Below are 18,482 nucleotides of genomic sequence, written 5' to 3'. Positions count from 1 at the left end.
GCTGCCAGGAGAGTAGTCTCCGTAGTCCGAATCCTGAATCCTTAGTACTAAACCCGCTGAATCGAGTCATCACGAGTCCTGTTCGAAACCTAATGCCCACACACTAAAAATCGGGCATATATATATATATGTCGGCTTGAGCTAGGTATTGAAGCGTGCTATTTCCGAATACCGTGTGCAACCGTAGCCTTAGAACTATCAAGATTTCTTGCTGCCACCGACTGCTCGACGACTCTCAAGACTCACATCCTAGTCCCCTTGTAGTGAGCAGATCTATTTTGATTTCTAGAACACGTATCTCCCTTTTGATTTAAATGAATACCTGAACATCGCTGCCATTGGAAGTAAGGAGAACGGCATCAAAGCAGCGTCCTGTCACCACGTGGGTCAGCCTGCCACCCCCAATTGGCATATTGGATATATTGCAAGACTTCACAACTGCGGGTCAAGCGAAGCAAGAAACATCAGAAGACATGGAGAAATCTCCATGTACATCTGTCCTAGGGATGCCTAGCCGACTGCCAAGCTCGCGAATCTGTTGTTTATTTGTACCCCGTCAACAGATCTGCGGGCTCTTACCTTTCGCATGACCACAACCATCAAACTTGCAGTTCCAAACGGCTAGTCTTTCATCGTTCTTGTAACCAGAGTTACAATTGAATTCAATATTGCTTATGAAGTCTAAAGGGAAGCTTTAAGTGCGGCGTACGCTACGACCCAGGGTCCAGACCCAGTCGCTTTCTCGTCAAAGGATGTTCGCCAGAAAGTATACTGCTTATGCAAACTCTAAGGATATCTATCGCTGCGTAAGCTTCTCTCTGGAATATCGTTCTTGAGGTCGAGCATAGGAAGGGGAAAGGGGTCCAGACCCTCTTCCTTATGATTAATCGCATGACGACAGCTGATTGTGCACTGGCATTATAACGACATGTTTGACGGCACCCAGTCAACTGTCACAATCTCTTGGATGTTCCAACCAACAAACAACCCAAGGCCCCTATGATGCCAGTGCACGATGAGAGTTCTTTCTACCTTCCCTTTCCGATACTCATAGTATTGCCCTTCAAATCAATCTCATTCCCCCTTCGCTCCCACCTCACAGCGCTGTCAAGCTTCGTTCATTGCCCGTACCCCGAAATTGGTGCACTGAACCATGGATCTGTGATTCAGGATAAGCGAGGAAACTTGATCTTGATCGGAACTTCAACCCGACCCTCTGTTCGGGCTCGCCCTTAGCTGGAGCAGTTATATACAGAAAGCAGTGCCCCAGACTTTTGACTTCCAGTTCTCTTCTCCACTCTTGGACCCTCTGGACTTCAAACTTGGTCAGCGAGTCAGCGAGTCTGAGCTAGGTAGGCCAGGCACATCAACCAGCTCGACCATTCACCCTCAAAGTGATCGAGACTCGAAGATACCATCGCCACGATGATCACAAGTCGACTTCAGGTCTCACTGCTTGTTCTACTCCTCTCCGTCACCTCGACGCTATCACTCGTCGTCCCTCCAATCGACAGCAACTCAGGAATAACACGTTCATCTTCATCGTCGTCATCATCCTCGCCCAACGACCTCACCAGACTCCACCAACTCAACAAACAGGCATCAAGTCTAGTATGCCACGAAACCAACCAACGCATGTCGTGCTACGGCAGCGTCCCCGTGGGTGGGGCAACCTGCAACAGCATATGTACGTGCGAGAACGGCCGGATCTCATGTCCCGCGTATAAATACTGCGACGACTCGACCATGGACATTTTCTGCGGAGGGCTGTGCGCGTGCAATGCGAATACGTCGGCCAAGCTACGGTCCAGCAGCGACGAACGCGTCGGGGGTCAGGTCATGATCAGCGGTCACCGATACCAAGCACCATCCGCGCCGCGGCGGCACTACGAGGAAGACGACGAGGAAGACGACGAGGAAGACGACGAAGCTAGAGCAAAGCGTCGTGCGAAGCGCGCCTTTGGGATCTCAACTTCTGGCGCTGGTGACCTGGTTTGAACAGAGTGCAGACGGCTTATGCTGTCTGTCTCTTTTGCTTCTTTTCTGTTCATCTCCTAGCCTCGTGATGTGGGTTGGTCTTGGGTCGGTTTGAATGTTCGGCGATATATACCTATGGGAGGGTTGGGTGGTGACTTTTGGGGTTTCAATGATAATGTATGATAAAATGTAGAACCTCACACAAATATCGATATAAAATTCAATCATAATCGCTCTCACGCTGCATCGCCTGAGCAGAAATGTTTGGAGCGCTGGCTACCGAGAACTGAGCGCTTGACACAACCCATTTAATTCGTTGCCAGTCCACAGCATTCGGTGGCATTCTGGCTGGCACTCCTTGCCACAATCGAACTGTTCCACCCCGAAAAGCATCGTTAAATTAAGTAGTCAATAATGTCAGTCAAGCACCCTCAAGATATCGACTTCAACGGGAACCCCGTATCCATGGTCTCGCCCACCGACACGGTTCTTCTTCTTCCCCACGGCCTCCACCTCCTTGACACAATCATTCATTGCCGCCGGGGTCGTCATCGCCTCCTCCTTCCTACACTTGACCGTTAACCTCACGCCGTCCTGCAGCCCTTTCTTCCCCAAACCCTTAGCCCAGCTTGCGCTGAACACCAATCGCGGCTTTGCAGTGTCCACGACGCGGCCGGCCGGATAAACATTCCCGATCAGCAGTGCCAGCGCGCCGAGATAGTTTGCCCAGAAGACTTCCTGGGGCGACAATATCGCGCGGAGGCGCTGCTGTGCGCTGTGGTTCGGAGGCGCAAGGTCGACGTTCCAGCGGCGTGCGAGGACCAGCGCCAGGAGTGCACGGTCAGAGTGGCTGATGCCGTGTGCGGAGGCGAGTGCGCCGGTTAGCGGGGCTTGGAGGGCGCAGAGAGAGCGCGATTCCTTCGGGAGCGGGCTGTGTAGATACATCATGTCTGCGACGGCGCGAAGGAACGGTGGTGTGAATGTTGTGGGAATAAAGCGGTCCAGGTCATTCTCGCCGGGCAGGCTGGCAAGAAGGAGTGTCGCGATATGTGGTGCCGAGCTGGTGCCGTATTGTGCTGTGGCGGCCTGTAAGGGATCGAGGGCCTTTGTGGCGGGGTCTAAAGTGTCGAAAAGGAAGCCTTCACGGACGCCGCCCTGGCAGAAGCGGACTCGTTGGATCATCGGGAGGGCTTCGACTAGGACGTTAACCAGGAATGCCACGGCCGGGACCTGTGCAGCGCGGCGCTTCGAGATGCGGAAGACGGATTCTTCGGCGGCGACGGTGCTGATTTCGGCGGTCTGTTGAAAGTCGCGTTTTTGCACGTGGAAGCCATTGATGATGGGGATGGGATAAGGGGACACCTTGTGCTGTGACATGAGAAGATATCCCCAGCCCCGGAAACCACCGCCGGAGAGATAGAGGGTGAGTCCACCATGTTTGGCCTGTTGCTGTAGAGAGTCTGGCAGCTCGAGGTCCTTGTACGCTTGTTGGAATTGCTGCTTCATTTTCTCCTTCAGTTCCGTCTGGACCATCCCCGAATGTGCTTGAGCGTCAATCTCAGCCAACTGACGAGACATGGCGGCTGCGCCATAGGGAAAGCTAAAGGATCCCTTGTGGCTGGTCTGTACTTTGCCATCTTTGGCGATCATCCAGGTGATTTGAGTGCTTCCACCTTTGGGATATCTACATCAGCGTGCAAACTCCCTGGACGGGGTCGGATGAAATCAAGAAGACAACATACCTCCCAAATCCATGACCAGTCCATCAACACTAGCAAAACTGCTCGCCACGCCCAACGCACCAACTCTTCCTTCAATTTCCTTGGGCAAGAGGTCGATCTCCCATCCCGTCGCGTCCTTAATCTGTCTTCGATAGTCTTCTGAATTTTCGGCCGTCCTCGTCGCCTCGGTAGCTAAGACACGAATGTTCGTCGGCGGCACTCCGAAATCAGTACATGCGACCTTGAATTTCAGGAGCGAAACCACGACGGCATCGATGGTGTCTTGCGGAATGGGACCCTTGACACCAGTCGAGTATTGGGCATCGTACAATGAAATACCCTCGCGATCTTGAAAGACTGTTGGTAGAGATCGTGCTGTTGCTGGGGACAAGTCGCTTATGGAAAAGCGAATACCATTGCTGCCATTCGATGAATTCAGATGTCAGGGCAACAAAGAAAAGCGAGATATCGGAAGGAAAAGACTTCGTAGTGGGTAAGAGAAGTTTCGCTAAATAACTCACCTTCCCATATCGACCAAGCCATAGAGGCTGCTTGCTGGCGGCCCGCGCAGCGACATCTCGAGAATTCCTTAACAAGTTTCTGACGAGCGGATAGAATTGCCGCAGAACGTTAGAAGTCAGAGCCCATGGAGAATGATATCCAAAAGAATCTTCAACATCAAAGTCTGGCAGTGCGAGAGAAGAAGAAGTGAGTGGACCCCCACAAAGAGGCGACGACAACCCACGTGCAGGCCTCGCAGCCTCGTTATGGGTGGGTTGAGGCAGGTTATTGGGCTTCAGGTTTTGAAAAATAGGGGCCCCAACCCCGCTGGAGGGGCACCTTTTCACTAAGAAGGCCTTCAAACTCCTTTACAAGTGATATGCAGACTCTTGACCTTGCGAGGATAGACGACAGAGGTATTCTCTGACTACTCTTCTGGGCAAAAGTGATCACAAACTTCTTCTTACTTCTGACAGCTTGCATTATAATTTTGTATTAAAGCAACAAACCCCTAAGGCTGCAATATCTTGTAGTAACAAAAAGTACCTTACACTCGTTAGTCTAGGCTAAATGATTCAGCCAATTCCATGTCAACTACATCTTCCAACTAAGAAATGTCTCCCTCCTCTTCGTCATCCTGAGCATGAAAGGCGTCACCGAATGCCGAGTCCTCCATACCATCGAGGTTCAGGTCGTCCTCATCATTGCCATAGCTTGCTAGGGCGTCTCCAGCCGTATCGACATCAACATTATCAAAGTCTTCTCCCATATCAAAATCAGGGGTATCAAGTGGCGTGGCATGGCCAGCCTGATGTGCCGGCGGTTGAGCGACGATTGCCGATTGTTCGTTGCCGTCCGTGTTCTGCTGCAGATTGAGCTGGTCGTTGGATGGTTGTTCATCGCCTGGTAGATCGGTAAGACCGAGGTCCTCCGCATGATTTCCACCATCCCCATCAATCATGACCCATTCATTGCTTTCGGCATTCGCTGTCTCACCAGGCCCACTGTCATCATCAATGCCATCCATGTTCACGTCCATTCCAATATCATCAAGCTGAGGTAGATCTTCTTCCTCCTGAGCCTCATCTGCATTCGATTGTTGGTTGGAATCTGATGATGGTGCAGCTTGGGGTACAGAGGGGGTTGGTTGCTCATCTGAGCTAGAGGTGGAGGTAGTCTTCTGCTCAGTGGTCTCCGACGCAACAGTTTCTTCAGGTTTCTGTTTGTTTTCTACATCGGCAACCCCCTCCTTCTTCTGGGGATGCACTTCTGTTGTTGTCGAAGTTGTTGTGGCATTTGGTAGAGCAGCTGGAGTCGCCGACTTTTCTGGTGAGGCGGCAAGGACAGGCCCGGGTGCAATGGCTGATGGTGTGCTAGCAATCCTGTCCTCAAGTCCTCCCTTTTGTACCAAAGTCACAACTGCTGTTCGCTCGATTTTCTTATGGAGGGCAGATTCAACTGCATCAGTGATCTCGTCAATGGCATCCTTGTGAGCATCACCGCTATCATCAACTGCCATGGCATTGGATGAAAGACGGCGTTCAGTCGTGTTTGGTGCAGTCCGGAGTTTCTTTTCCGCGTCATGCAGAACCTTGTGTCTTTTAGCCTTGCCCATTCGCTTCTCGTGAATCTCCTTCATCTTGTCAAGTTCGGCTTGTAGTTGAGCCAATTTTTCATCGGCTCTCTTTTGGAATTTGTCAAATTCACCGGGCTCAAGTCGTCCAACTCGTGGGGGCCCTGCATTGGTGGGTTCACGGAGGACCGAGGTAGGAGCATCGAAGAAGTCCTTTGTCAAATCTTCCAACGGTCCTTTCCGTCCAAAGCCCAGGTCACTTGGAACAATTGAACTGATGGGATATGGAGATTCAATGATTTCTTCCATCCACTCATGATGCTGTTCATAGCGCATGCGACTGATGTCTCTTGGGGTCATAAAATCGATCAAGTCACCTCGAGAGACATCTTCCTCCTCCTCCAAGGTACTATCCTGTTGAGGGATGCTAGGGCCTCTTCTATGGGCGGCCCCTTGATGGGGGGCCGGGCCCCCTGCTGGAGTTCCACGCGCCATGTTGGGTGGTGGATGAATGACGGGCCAGTTTGCGCGATCATGTAACATGAAGTCTTTGCGAGGGAGTGGCCCTGATTGAGTTTGGATCATGCGTCGCTGCTGGAGAATAGCTTGGACATGTGGAAGAGGTTGGATGGAAGCCGAAGGGATGTGATCACGAGGTGAGGCTTTGGAGTAATGGATCAACCATAGACTTGGGTCGGGTGGTTGTTGGCCCCTATTTGGATTACCGGATAATAGACGATATCGTTTCCGGCTGTGTGATGCAACGGGCTCACCTTGAGCACGGCAACCTGATCGTTGGAGAAACATTTCGAGCGTCTAGAAGCCACATGTCAGAAAAACCACCTAGCAAATCTGAACATCATTCATACATATCCTCGAACTTCCTGCTTGAAAGAAACCTCGACATCTGCCCAGATGTAGCCATCGCTTGCGAAGTTCGTGTTCAGATACTCGAGTGGTTGCCAGGTGAGCATCAAAGTTCCATCTTGAGGTGGATCTAGGAATTGCCATTGCATGGGTTGCAGGTCGCGAACAATCTGTGGGGCTTCGAGTAGGTAGCCAACTATTGTCTCAAGAGAAGGATTTGTTGTGACAGGATAGCGATGCTTGGATATGAGATGCAGGTGCGGCAACTACTTTGGGTCAGTCGGGTGAAGGACTATGAAAGTGGACGGAGTGACTGACCAGAGCCGGAGGCACACCTGCCGCAGGATCTTTCAACATCGCGTGACTCATGGCGCTGAGCGCTCAAATAGGTGAGATTGATGCAGTAATATAACACTAGGGATGGGGCTCTTCAAAGGGTTGAAGGTACTTCGTGGATTCTATGTAGGCTGATGATCGATAACAGCCTTGATGAAGCGAGGAATCGCGCAACAAAATGAACTGCGACTCCGAGAACACGCTAAAGCGTGGCTGCATCTTGGCAGGTACCGATTATCCTAACCAAATTAGGATCTTTATACTGCGGATTATATCTTGTTTAGTGCTAGGCTTTGGAGACTAATATCATGTTTAACCCTCCTAACTTCAGTATCATTATTTTCTTTTATACGAATCTTAATTTCCACTAAATTATCTATCCTTATAGAAGAAAGAAAAGTTGAAGTGATTATTTCTACGGACTCAACCTATCAAAGAAAAGGAAAAGATTCATACTGCACCAGGAAAACAAAAACACTTATCTATGATATCCAAGATATCTCAGACCACAAGTGAAAGCTCTGCATCAGGATCAACTCCTTTTTGAGAATTGAACCCGGGTCTTTTTTTGGGAACAAATCCATCCACGGATGAGCGCCCATTAACTATGAAATCTGGTATCAGCAGACCAAGAAGCGGATGTCTCATAACACGGCTCACTCTCATCTATGGAGACTCTTTTATGAGCCCAGGAAGCAGCTGGTGACCTCGCGGTACTAGGGTTGTTGACCACAAATCGTGGAATTCAAATATATGTGCATTCGAGGCTGGCATGCGACTTCCAGACTGGTTAGGGCTCCTTGGGCCTAGAGTGGAAGGTGTGGCAGTCACCTCGGTGGCGACCTTGCTTCACTGCCTCACTGCCTCACTGCTCGTCTCGATCGTATAGGTAAGCCTACGAGTGCGCAGCCAGTTTCTACGCTTTGTGTAGGCTTAGAAGATCGGATTTTCGACTGTGGAAACTTGATCAGGTCCTCTTATCTACTCGCTCGAGTGCCGCCACACTTGAGCACCTAGATGTTGCGGCAATGAGCTGCTCAAGGCCCGCGCTGGTGTTGCTATATATGAAGAGCCATGGATACCGCGATGTGCTCGAGTAGGAGACTCGCTACGTCCCTGGGCGAGCTGGAGCTGCTCTCCCTGAGTAACGTATCGCGTTATGAGGTGTCCTTGGTCAACTAAGCAATGTTACTTCCCTCTATTGGGTGCAGCTATCGATCCAGTCGCCCAAAACGGGCTAAGTGAGGAGTTCAAACGGACATCAGCAATGCATTTGCATATATCTATGCGACAACTTCACTGCTTGCAAGGTCATGATGGACTTGTGTTCTCCACCACGCCGTTCGCACCGGGTATTGACTCTAGGGTGGTCATGGTGACCGACATCGACCGAATCATCTCCACGGGGCGTAGTACTAGGTGTGTAGTATGTAGTCAATGAAGATAAACTCAATGTTACGTGGAAGTACCTGGGCGGATTGTAGTACACTAACTATGCACCAGTTTCTGATAATTCCTGTCATGCATTTTTGCCGAGGTCCCTTTGCTCCGCCGAGATACATTCATCGGGAAAGCCCATGATGATCTCTGGATTGTGATAACAACGAACACATATATATGGAGATGTAATTCGTATGTTCTGTTCTACCTGTTCCTATCGCTCCTGAAGATAGAGTCTCTGCAGCATCTCAGAAGGAATCTAGCACAGCATTACAAAATATAGATTTTGACAATACGCTCCAATGCGACTCAGCATGAGTGAACCATAACAACAAGTACCGGTCTAATATAGGACCACAGTCACCAATTCCAGATTAAATCCTTCACACACAATCCGATATACAGCAGCAAAGATGGCACACCCAGCCCACGCAACACCAAGCATAGAAACCAGCCTCGCGCACTTCCGCACGATCCCTTGGATCGCCAATCCACATCTCTCAGACCCAACATTCCACGTCGTCACCACGAACGCATCAAGAACACTAGTACAGCCTGGCAACGGCCACACCCTGACCGGCGAGACATGGAACACCGAGAAAACCATCACACACCTCATCACCACATACCGGCCCGGACCACCTTCACCTTCAGGATTACCACCACCAACAACAACAACCGAGGAAGCCGACGCTGATGCTGGCCAAGCCGAGCTCCGTCGCTTCTACACCTTCGGGACGGGACTCAACGCGCATCCGAATCTGCTGCATGGGGGTGTGATAGCGACGATCTTGGATAGTGCGATGGGAAACGCCATCTGGCAGGCTATCCAGCCGAGACCCAAGGGGCCGACTTTCACGGTCAATCTGAACATTACGTATAAGAAGCCCGTGAGCACGCCGGGGAGTGTGATGGTCAGGGCGACCGTGGTGAGGGTCGAGGGCCGGAAGATCTGGGTTAGTGGGAGGGTCGAAGGGGAAGGGGGTGTGGTTCATGCTAGTGCAGAGGGGATGTGGTTGTCCGCGAAGTCCAAAATATGAAAGCGAAAGAATATAGTGAGGTACCGATCGCAATCAGATTTGCTTGCTATCTTAGGGTTTGATGATACACTGCAAGTAGAAGACCCTCTAGCACATTCTTGTGCAGGATATGGTACACTGCTGTAGTCCCCGTCTCAAATAAAACGCCTGTGAGCGAATTGCTCATGCACTGTCACCAGTCCTTCTTCACGATAAATCACTGGTCACGTTGGAGAACTCGCCCTTTTCAAGTTTGGTGTTCCAGAAGATGGGGTTGGTATCAAAGAAACCGTGTTTCACCCAACCGTCTTCCTTGACGTGGTACAGATTGATGTAACCTCCGGAGTAAGCGTCTCGGTGAGTGGCTGCCAGAATACTTCTTCGTCCCAATTCCAATGCTTCATCGTCCTCCAAATCGTATTTGTACTGTGCATCGAGCACACCATAGGCAAATGTCTGACCAGAGCCGACACAGAAGAGGTTTCCTGATAGACGTGTTCCGTCGGAATCGATGTAGTAAAGTGCAGGTCCTTCGGATGGCGTAACACCCGTGATCATGGTACCCATCGACAAGCCCATTCCCTTGTACGAATAAACCAAGTTGGCTAGAATTTTGGAGGCAGCTGCAACAGAAATTCGTTGTTTTTGTCGGAGTTCGTGAAGGCGGCATTGGACACCGAGATAAGCCAACCAGTACTGACAGTCCTGTATGTTCTTTAGTATTGTTGTCACCCCTCCGGACTTGCATTCAACTTACTGCGGCACCTCCGGCCATAGTCCCGAGCAACATAGGGTTGATCTCAATGACCTTCTTGACTGTCTGAGATGCGATCCAGTTTCCGGCTGTGGCTCTGGAATCGGTTGCGACAATGATGCCTCCCTTGAATCTGAATGCCAGAGTTGTAGTACCGTGTGCTAGCTTGATGGGACAATTGGGGTTTGAATAGTCATCTGTTGCTGCGCGAAGGAAGGCAGAGGGTCGAGATACGGGTGGAAGGGCGAACTTCAGCGATAGCGGAGGCAGAGATGAGGAGTAGTCATCTTGCTCTTCGGAGGTGTAGCCTTCATTCGCGAAGGGTGACTGTGTGTATTGGGCGACAAGAGTGTCCATGATTAGAAGGTTGACTGAAGGAAGAATCTGTGGTAGTGTTGGAGTTGGTCAGGCAGTGTTGAAATACAAAGGCGGAAGAAGAGTAGTGGTACAGCAAGAAAGAAGAAGAAAGCTGACAAGCGAGGTAAATTACAGGTGCTTGAAGTGAAGGTGGTGATGATGGAATTGAGGCAACAGCTTGCTTGGATCATGTAGCAGCCTCAGGCGTGTTGGAGATGCGATGCTGAATGCGTGTTCTTGGGCGCCTGCCCGTTTCTCGCTGTCACGTGAAGAAGCCAATCGTACAATTGCGCTGTCTAGTTAATGCTCAGGCGTAGCATACTTCGGTGGATGCTAAGCTCTCCAAGACGCCATTTCCAGTTCTTCAAATTTGGCGCCCATCGCATTGTTTGAGCAACCGCCGACAAGGTCTACCAGCCTATCTTCAGACCCATATCTGCAGTATCTTCAGAATGATTTGTCTATTTTGGCCTTTTTCTTCGCTACTGCATATCACAGGGTTATGTGTAAAACAAGGGGAAAGGCAAAAGAACTCTGCTTTGACCGCCTTATCTAAACCGGAGCTTCAACACTTGGATACTGGCTAGCCTTCCATGAAGCAGGTCGTGAACTCGTATCACCGGGAGTATGACCACAATACTGGTAAGTCGGTAAATCAAAATGCTTAGGCGTTAGGCGCCGGGCCTGCTAGAAGGTCGCCGTCTTGTGAGCTTGACGTATGCAGCCCTTTCACATTGATAAGTATTATTTCTGATAATGGGCCTCTACTCAATACCACTTGGTACCAACGCAAAATCCTCAAGAGCAATAAGATGGTCTTTCGCTCAGGCATATGGCAGTCTCGAACTCGAATCCGCTCAAGCAACTGCAAGGAACTTCTTCAACAAGGTCGTGGAAAACTACAGAGCGGTTTGAAAGGCCATCAACGGAAAACTAACGTAAAGCGGATTCTTCACAGGGTTCATCGACAAGACCTCATAGATGACGCCGGGCGAGGCTGGCGCTCTCCATGGCTCCGGCAGGCTTCACTGATAGCGATAACTGGAATCCTGGGTAGTATTATTTTGGGACTCGCCCTCTTGTTTTACTTCTCCAAAAGCACAGAGGGCTTACCTCTGAAGATCAAGAACCATTTCGCGTGGACCTATGGACCGACAGCGATCCTCACAATAGTAGTGGCTTATTGGCGTCAAATTGACACAGCCTCCAAAGCTCTGACGCCATGGGACGAGCTTCGGCGTGGCAATGCTGAGCCCTCAAAGAGTATTTTGTTGGACTATATGTCTCCATTGCAAGCCATAAGCTTATACGAAGCCATCCGGGCAAAGCATGGTGCGATTGTAGTGACAATAACAGGCTTCGTTATCCTCAAGCTTCTTACCCTAGCATCCACGGGTTTATTATTCTCGACTCCAACAGCTTTATCTTCTGTGAACCGGAACATTATCAGAAATACTCAATTAGATGGTGCCTTGTATGAGCCCACGTCTTTCCCTGGCCTTTTCGATCCGTCAATGGCGTACACTGCGTATGCCGTCATGGCGAACGGGTTACGACACCCTGAGGGAACGACAACAGAATTGGTATACGAGCAGATTCAACCGTTGTTAAGGAACAGGGTTGAGAACACTACATTGAAAACTCGGGTGAACGCATTGATACCCATGTTTTCTTGCGAAAGCGCACCAGTCGACATCTACCTCCAGCCAGCCAACGTGACAGATGTACATCCTGAAGATACTATCAAATTGCTCTTCCCCGAATGCACCTTACGCAACGATGGTAAGGGCACTTCAGTATATGCTCTGAATCCACGGAATCTTGTCTGCCCCAAACGGCAGCTGAGCCCTCTTCTTCAACAAATCGACTGCATAGATCAGACCGCATCAGATGCAGATCAACATTGGCAGCTCCTGACACTAGCAGACTACCGATATCAGCAGTCTTTTGCAAACACCACTGGTCTGAGTTTAGGAGATTCGAACGTTGTGGCATCATCGTCTTCAAGGCAAGTTGAAAAAGTCATTGGTGTTGCATGTCGGTCAGATTTCTTGATGGAAGAAGTCGAAGTGATTTATGACTATTCTCAAGACCCGCCATTCATCCTCGTAATACGCGTGCCACAGTCGCGGTCCATCAAACTGGACAACTTCACAGGCGCCGATCTTGGACTTCTCACCACCTCTGCACTGACCGCTGGTGCTGGCATGTTTGGAAATTTTGTTGACAACCAAGCTGTCCTGGAGTACCCCAATACCCTGTTCAAGATGATGGCCCAAACTAGTAATGGGTCTTACGAAACCCTTCTGGACGAAGGTGTCATGATCAATGCGGCCGAAAAGGTCCTAAATCAGGTTGCTATCCAGTCAGTGTCAAAATATCTGGTTAGGGCCGCCATTTCTACGATATCAGGAACCGTTTCCGAAGTCGAGGAAAGGTTGCAAGTCAACGAGGCAGCATTCATAGTGATGCTGTGTGCTTCCGGACTACTAGTGGTACTAACCTTCACCCTGTTCTTCATCTGTCCACAGCGAGCATGCTCAAATGACCCTATGCCGATAAGTAATACAGCACTTGTACTGAGTCTGAGTAATGAGATGAAGCCGTTGCTAGACAAAAATATGCATGTTGGTGGTGAGACACGTGCAGACCTTCACGACCGCATGAAAGATTGTACCTTCAGCTTGGTGCCTCGAAAAAGCCATGATCAAATACTTGTCTCATTTCAGCCAACCATCACATCTTCCATTCAAGATACTACCCCAAAATCCAGTCCTGTGGAAACTCAGCAGTGGTGGACCCCGTTGACTCTACAACGTTGGGTCCTTGCGCCAGCGTTGGGCCTCCCTCTTGCTGCCTTGATAGTCTTGGAAGTATTGCAGCAACTCTGTGATCGGTACACTGGTATCGCCACGCTACCAGCACAGGCGAGCGATGTTTCAATTATTATTTACACAAGATTTCTACCTGCCCTCTTTATGCTGCTCGTCGCAACATTGATCAACGCACTTGATTTCAATGTTCTCCTTCTCGCACCTTTTAACGCCCTTCGAGCAGAAAGCGATGTTCCACCAGCACAAAGTGTGCTTGTTTCTTTTCTTGGATTACCAGTACCAGTCACCATTTGGAAATCTCTTCGTCTACGGCACTGCGGTGTCTTATTGTCAACCATCGCTGCCTTAATTGCTAGCATATTGACTATCATTGTATCAGGCCTATTCACCATTGAGAACATCGCAAGCTCGCAAGCCGTCTTCCTGGTTCGTATGGACCAGTTCAACAGCACATGGATAAACAGTGCGAAGAACGACAGCTCGGCAGCTGTACTTTCGAGCTTGACTGAGAGCCTTGGACTGGACTATCCAGCATTCACGTTCGCAGAGTATGCTTTCCCTACGCTACGGACTAGCATCGGAACAGACGGTCCAAATGCCAGTGACCCCAAAGTTCGGATTCAACTCCCAGCTCTACGAAGCGATCTAGGATGTGTTCAGCTCTCCAAGGAGATGATGAATGTCTCGGCCACATTCAACACCCGAATCAATGCAGCGAGTGCATCGGTGTTCGCACGAGTGCCACTGCCACCAGAATGCCAGCTTGGCGGCTCCGATGGCAATCTGACCGAACTCGAGTTCGACAACTCGTTCTCGATGCGTGGCAATACAAGCTTTGTTGGAAAAATCTTAGATCTGCACGTTGGTCCATTCGATTCGATTAGCGCGTCTAGTTCAGGTGAACTATCTCCAAACACGCAGCGAGATAACCCGCCTGATTGCCCGTCACTGGCGTTTATATTCGGATACGCCAACGTTGACGTCCCGGCCGAGACCACAATAACAGCGTTGATGTGCTATCAATACATCGACGAACTAGAGGCAAACGTCACAATGACATGGCCATCTCTAACCATCCTCCCTTCCCAACCCCCCGTTCCAGACGAAATCACCAGGAGACGACTTCCCAGTGGCCCAAACGGGGAAACCGCATTCCAGTTCCGCTTACAGGTGCACATGGACGACGAGTTCTCCTCCTTCAACCAATCCACAGACAATACAACGACCACCTCCGGCAGCGCCCCGCCTCTTGACAACTTCTTCCAAGGGGCGATATTTGGCAAGTCAGCCCTCGACCCTGCACTTCTGCGCAGCAAAGATGACAAGGCGGTTGGTCAGGTCTATGACGCAATCCGGGGCCTCTACCGACGCTACATGGCACAAGCTATCTCAGCAAATATGCGTGTCCCAGCAACGGCAACAGCAACGGCAACAGCAACAGGGCCCACCACCAAGCAACCCACCTTGACCGGCACGCTAGAGAGAGCGCACGTCTCACGCCGCGTCATGCAGAATCGCACCGCGAAACTCATCCTGCAGTGTCAGCTGGGCGCAATCTTCGTCCTATCGTCGCTGGCAATGTACCTCACGCAGCTGCGGAATATCCTACCGTATAATCCATGCTGCATCGCCGGTGTGGCGGCTTTGTTTGCGCAGAGCAGGATGTGTGATTTGGATGATTGGGTGGGAAGGAGGGTTCTGGAGGATGGCGGCAAGGGTTTTAGAGATGGGTGTTGGACCTTTCGGCTGGGTTGGTGGGACCTGAATGGGCCGGTGTCGGAAGGGGGCCCGGGGAGGTGGTATGGTGTCGATGCTTTGGAGGTTGGAGGAGGCGCATCTGCTGAGGAAGCCCCGGTCGAGCCTGTCGGTGTTGATGAGCGGTATCCTGCGTGGGTGTAGTCCACAACTTCATATTCCTTTTGAAAGGCTGAGCACCGTGGTTTCGACCTATCAGTAACGATTTATATAAATAAATACCTCATGAGTAGAATTTACATATACAAGGAGTTTCAAGGAGAACTTCAATGCACACTGTTGATGTGCTTCATATTTTTTTTCATGATCGACTGGGATCAACATGCTATGAAACTATGCCACAAAAGCGCTATCGTCATATGGCCGTAAGATTTCGTGGTGTATCAAAAAACATGTACAGGAGTCTTCTGTGGACGTTGCATTTGGAACAAATGCAAGAACAAGCTCGTTTTTGAAACTGATTTCATTCCTCTTTTCGTTTGTCTAAACCACACACCCAATTCTCAAAATCACAAATCAACTCTTTTTCTGAGTTCCGGGTCGTCATAATCCAAAAAGGGATTGTTTCCATAGAATAGCCAGTAGACATTCCGTGGAGGTAAATTGGTCCTGCTACCAGCAAGGCAGAGGCAAGAAATTTGGTCAAGTGACCGTCATCAGGTGCGTCTCAGTACATGGAAGCAATACAAATTTAGCTTGTGTATGCGGTACCGAGAGAAGAAAGGCTGTTGCCGTTGGTCAGGATTCCATTTTGAACCATGAAGTAGGCATAGCGTTCGACAGCGGGTGTAGAGTCGAGGAATGCAGTGGACTGTTTGATGAAGCTGGCAACATCTGAGTCAGAGCCAGTGGCTCCGTATTCAGTGAGCCAAACTTTGCTAACACCGTTGGCTGCCGCAAGTGAGATGACATCTTGGACGTGCTTCTGGAAATAGGCAAAGTTGCTCGCCGAGTCATACCAGTGGAAGGTGACAAAGTCGACCTTGCATTGGCCGCCACAGGCATCAAAGAAATTCTGGAGCCAGGCAATTCCCATTGGTGCTGCTCCGTTGGTCACAGCCGGTGACCCGATGGAAACCTGGCCGGCAAGAGGATTCATGTTCGCAATATGTACTTTGGCCGCCGTCTGGGGATCCAAGTTTGCTTGTTCCGTGTGGTCGGGTTCGTTCAACGACAGAGCGTGCTTTGCGCCGGCAGCGATAGCCGACGCAGCTGCACCAGCCCATGCGCTGACTGACTTCTCGCCCCACAGCATGGGCACGAATTCTACGCCAGGGAGAATGCTGCCACCTGGACCAGCAGCCCAGTTGTAGGCCCAGCTGATGCCTTTGCCTGCGAATGCGTTGGTCAGGGAGGCATCGTTGTAGGATAGACCCTTCTTGCCACCACTGGATGAGCCGCCGCCACCACCGCCAGTGCTGGGAGGAACAGAGCTGGAGACTGGAGCAGCAGATGAAGCACCAGCGGGAGGCGCTGAGCTTACAGCAGTCGCGAATGTGGTTGGCACAGCGGGGGCCGCAGATGAGGGAACACCACCTCCGTTATTCCAGGTGTTATCACCGCCACCATAGGTAGGTCTGTTGTAGAAAGCACCAGCAGTAACGGAAGCAGCTTCGAGGCTGACCGAAGTCTCGGGAGCCAGTTGAGCGAGGTTGTTGCTGACAACCGATGAGACTGTCTGTTGTGGAGCAAGCCCTGCAGTGACGGTAACGAGTTCAACGGTGGTGGCAGTAAGAGTCGATGTGATACATGTTGATGAATCTTGTTCGACAGGGCCAACAGCAGCCGGAGCTTTGATGCTCGACAAGCCCGGAGCATCAGCTGATGCAACAGGGATGGGTTGGACGGTGACAGTTCTGACATCCGTTACCGAGGGGGATTCAGCTGGACTGCCGGCGAAGTTGCTGCCATTGTTCTGACCATTTCCAGCAACTGGAGCATCTGTGGGACTGCCAGCCGCAGCAGCTGAGAGTCTATCAGTTCCCCAGTGCTGCCATGGTCTATGACGCTGAGGGTGTGCTACAACAGCAGAGGCGAGAGCCAAGACAGTGATGATGTTGGAAACCATATTGAGTTTCTGAACCGAATACGGAATATGCAGGTAAGCCTGAAGATCTGAGTGTTTTGGGAAAAGATGGTGTGATGGTGCAAGAAACCCTCCTGGGGACTTTGTATACTGATTCAGTCGATGAATGAGCTGGTTGGCGAATGAGTGACCACGAGCTTAGCTCTAGTGAGATGGAATAGATTCCTGAGGCTAGCCTTGCAGGAGTTTGAAAGAAAGACGGGTGCAATGTGTCGCACAAAACGTGTCAAGTCCACGAAAGAGGTAATGAATGAGTGGAAAAAGAAGAGAGAAGGGGAAGCAATGAAACAGATACTTGCAGAGAGATATAGCTTTCCATGCTGAGAGAACCCAGAGGAGTGGTGGAGAGTTTATGGACGAGAACAGGAGATGGGGTTGGCACGTTTCAAGGTGAAAGGTAGCGCGCCCGGGGTGGCCTGGTAGCGAGTATGCCTGAAATACCTCCCGAAGACGTAATGCAAGCGTCTTTTCAGTCATGCAGACAATAAGTAAAGCGGGTATCTGGTGGTTTCATTGCTGTAATTTGTCCTGTACCAAGTCGACGTGGCTGGTAAGGGATGTCCACCGATCCTGTCGGGCATGCTTCTTGACCAGGACAGCCTCATGGCAGAAAAGGGGAATGCGCTGGGCATATTCGGCTAGTTGTTGCACCATCCCAGAACCCAGAGGCACGGCAGCCAGTGATTTGCAGGGAAACACACTCTGAAACCAGCAACCATGGAGCGGCAATGCAGGGGAGAAGCCAGATCGAGTTTAGGGGCCAGCCTTTATCAAAGTTTGTGGCGATAGGCGGCCCACGTCTGGAGCGCTAATGCCAGGAACCCGAACCTTGTAGAGACCCTCTTGGGCCTCCTCCTTAGACTCCGGCCAGTCTGGAAGGCGACGATCTGAACCTTGGACCTTACGGAAATGAATTCAGTGGACACAGGATCTGGTCTGAAGCCGACTTGGCCGGCTGTGTTTCCTTCGCTTGATAAAAACAGCCACAAGATTGATAAAGGAAGATAAACGGATTGGGTAGCGAGATGGAAATGTTTGATTTTCAAGATGGCCGTGTAAACACGGTTCGGTCAGAGTGTGATGCCAGAACTTGGCAACTTGGCAGTGCTGCTGCTGGACTTGAATGTTCAACAGGCAGAGTTGAGAAGTGGTGGTCCTGGTGCTGTGAAACATGACTCGGTGGCTGCCATTGACCACGTCAGCAGCCACAGTCAAGCTGAATGTCACAGCGGACTTTCATACAGCAGCCCTGCTCCTTTGTA

At 50.6% G+C, this 18,482-nt stretch overlaps 7 protein-coding genes across 7 annotated transcripts; 3 read left to right on the top strand and 4 right to left on the bottom strand.

The window, feature by feature from the left end:
• Window positions 1–1,425: 1,425 nt before the first annotated feature.
• Window positions 1,426–1,998, top strand: LTR84_008246 (uncharacterized protein; the record flags this gene model as incomplete). Its single annotated transcript, XM_064851793.1, has 1 exon — window positions 1,426–1,998. The coding sequence occupies one exon, from the start codon at window positions 1,426–1,428 to the stop codon at window positions 1,996–1,998; it is 573 nt and encodes a 190-aa protein (XP_064702034.1).
• A 396-nt stretch (window positions 1,999–2,394) lies between these two features.
• Window positions 2,395–4,275, bottom strand: LTR84_008245 (uncharacterized protein; the record flags this gene model as incomplete). The annotated part of the gene is made up of 3 exons (XM_064851792.1): window positions 2,395–3,650; window positions 3,720–4,117; window positions 4,220–4,275. 3 exons carry the CDS (start codon window positions 4,273–4,275, stop codon window positions 2,395–2,397), a joined length of 1,710 nt encoding a protein of 569 aa, XP_064702033.1.
• A 531-nt stretch (window positions 4,276–4,806) lies between these two features.
• On the bottom strand, window positions 4,807–6,996 carry LTR84_008244 (uncharacterized protein; the record flags this gene model as incomplete). The annotated part of the gene is made up of 3 exons (XM_064851791.1): window positions 4,807–6,588; window positions 6,642–6,905; window positions 6,958–6,996. 3 exons carry the CDS (start codon window positions 6,994–6,996, stop codon window positions 4,807–4,809), a joined length of 2,085 nt encoding a protein of 694 aa, XP_064702032.1.
• A 1,832-nt stretch (window positions 6,997–8,828) lies between these two features.
• Window positions 8,829–9,455, top strand: LTR84_008243 (uncharacterized protein; the record flags this gene model as incomplete). Its single annotated transcript, XM_064851790.1, has 1 exon — window positions 8,829–9,455. One exon carries the CDS (start codon window positions 8,829–8,831, stop codon window positions 9,453–9,455), a length of 627 nt encoding a protein of 208 aa, XP_064702031.1.
• Window positions 9,456–9,641: 186 nt separating this feature from the next.
• PRE2 (Proteasome subunit beta type-5) lies at window positions 9,642–10,545 on the bottom strand (the record flags this gene model as incomplete). The annotated part of the gene is made up of 2 exons (XM_064851789.1): window positions 9,642–10,139; window positions 10,192–10,545. The coding sequence occupies 2 exons, from the start codon at window positions 10,543–10,545 to the stop codon at window positions 9,642–9,644; spliced, it is 852 nt and encodes a 283-aa protein (XP_064702030.1).
• An 812-nt stretch (window positions 10,546–11,357) lies between these two features.
• Window positions 11,358–15,278, top strand: LTR84_008241 (uncharacterized protein; the record flags this gene model as incomplete). The annotated part of the gene is made up of 1 exon (XM_064851788.1): window positions 11,358–15,278. One exon carries the CDS (start codon window positions 11,358–11,360, stop codon window positions 15,276–15,278), a length of 3,921 nt encoding a protein of 1,306 aa, XP_064702029.1.
• A 547-nt stretch (window positions 15,279–15,825) lies between these two features.
• Window positions 15,826–17,202, bottom strand: LTR84_008240 (uncharacterized protein; the record flags this gene model as incomplete). Its single annotated transcript, XM_064851787.1, has 1 exon — window positions 15,826–17,202. The coding sequence occupies one exon, from the start codon at window positions 17,200–17,202 to the stop codon at window positions 15,826–15,828; it is 1,377 nt and encodes a 458-aa protein (XP_064702028.1).
• Window positions 17,203–18,482: the final 1,280 nt, after the last annotated feature.

This window comes from Exophiala bonariae (genome assembly GCF_035927105.1).
Source record: "Exophiala bonariae strain CCFEE 5792 chromosome Unknown scaffold_30, whole genome shotgun sequence".
Lineage (NCBI taxonomy): Eukaryota > Fungi > Ascomycota > Eurotiomycetes > Chaetothyriales > Herpotrichiellaceae > Exophiala > Exophiala bonariae.
This window is presented reverse-complemented; position numbering and strand designations above follow the sequence as displayed.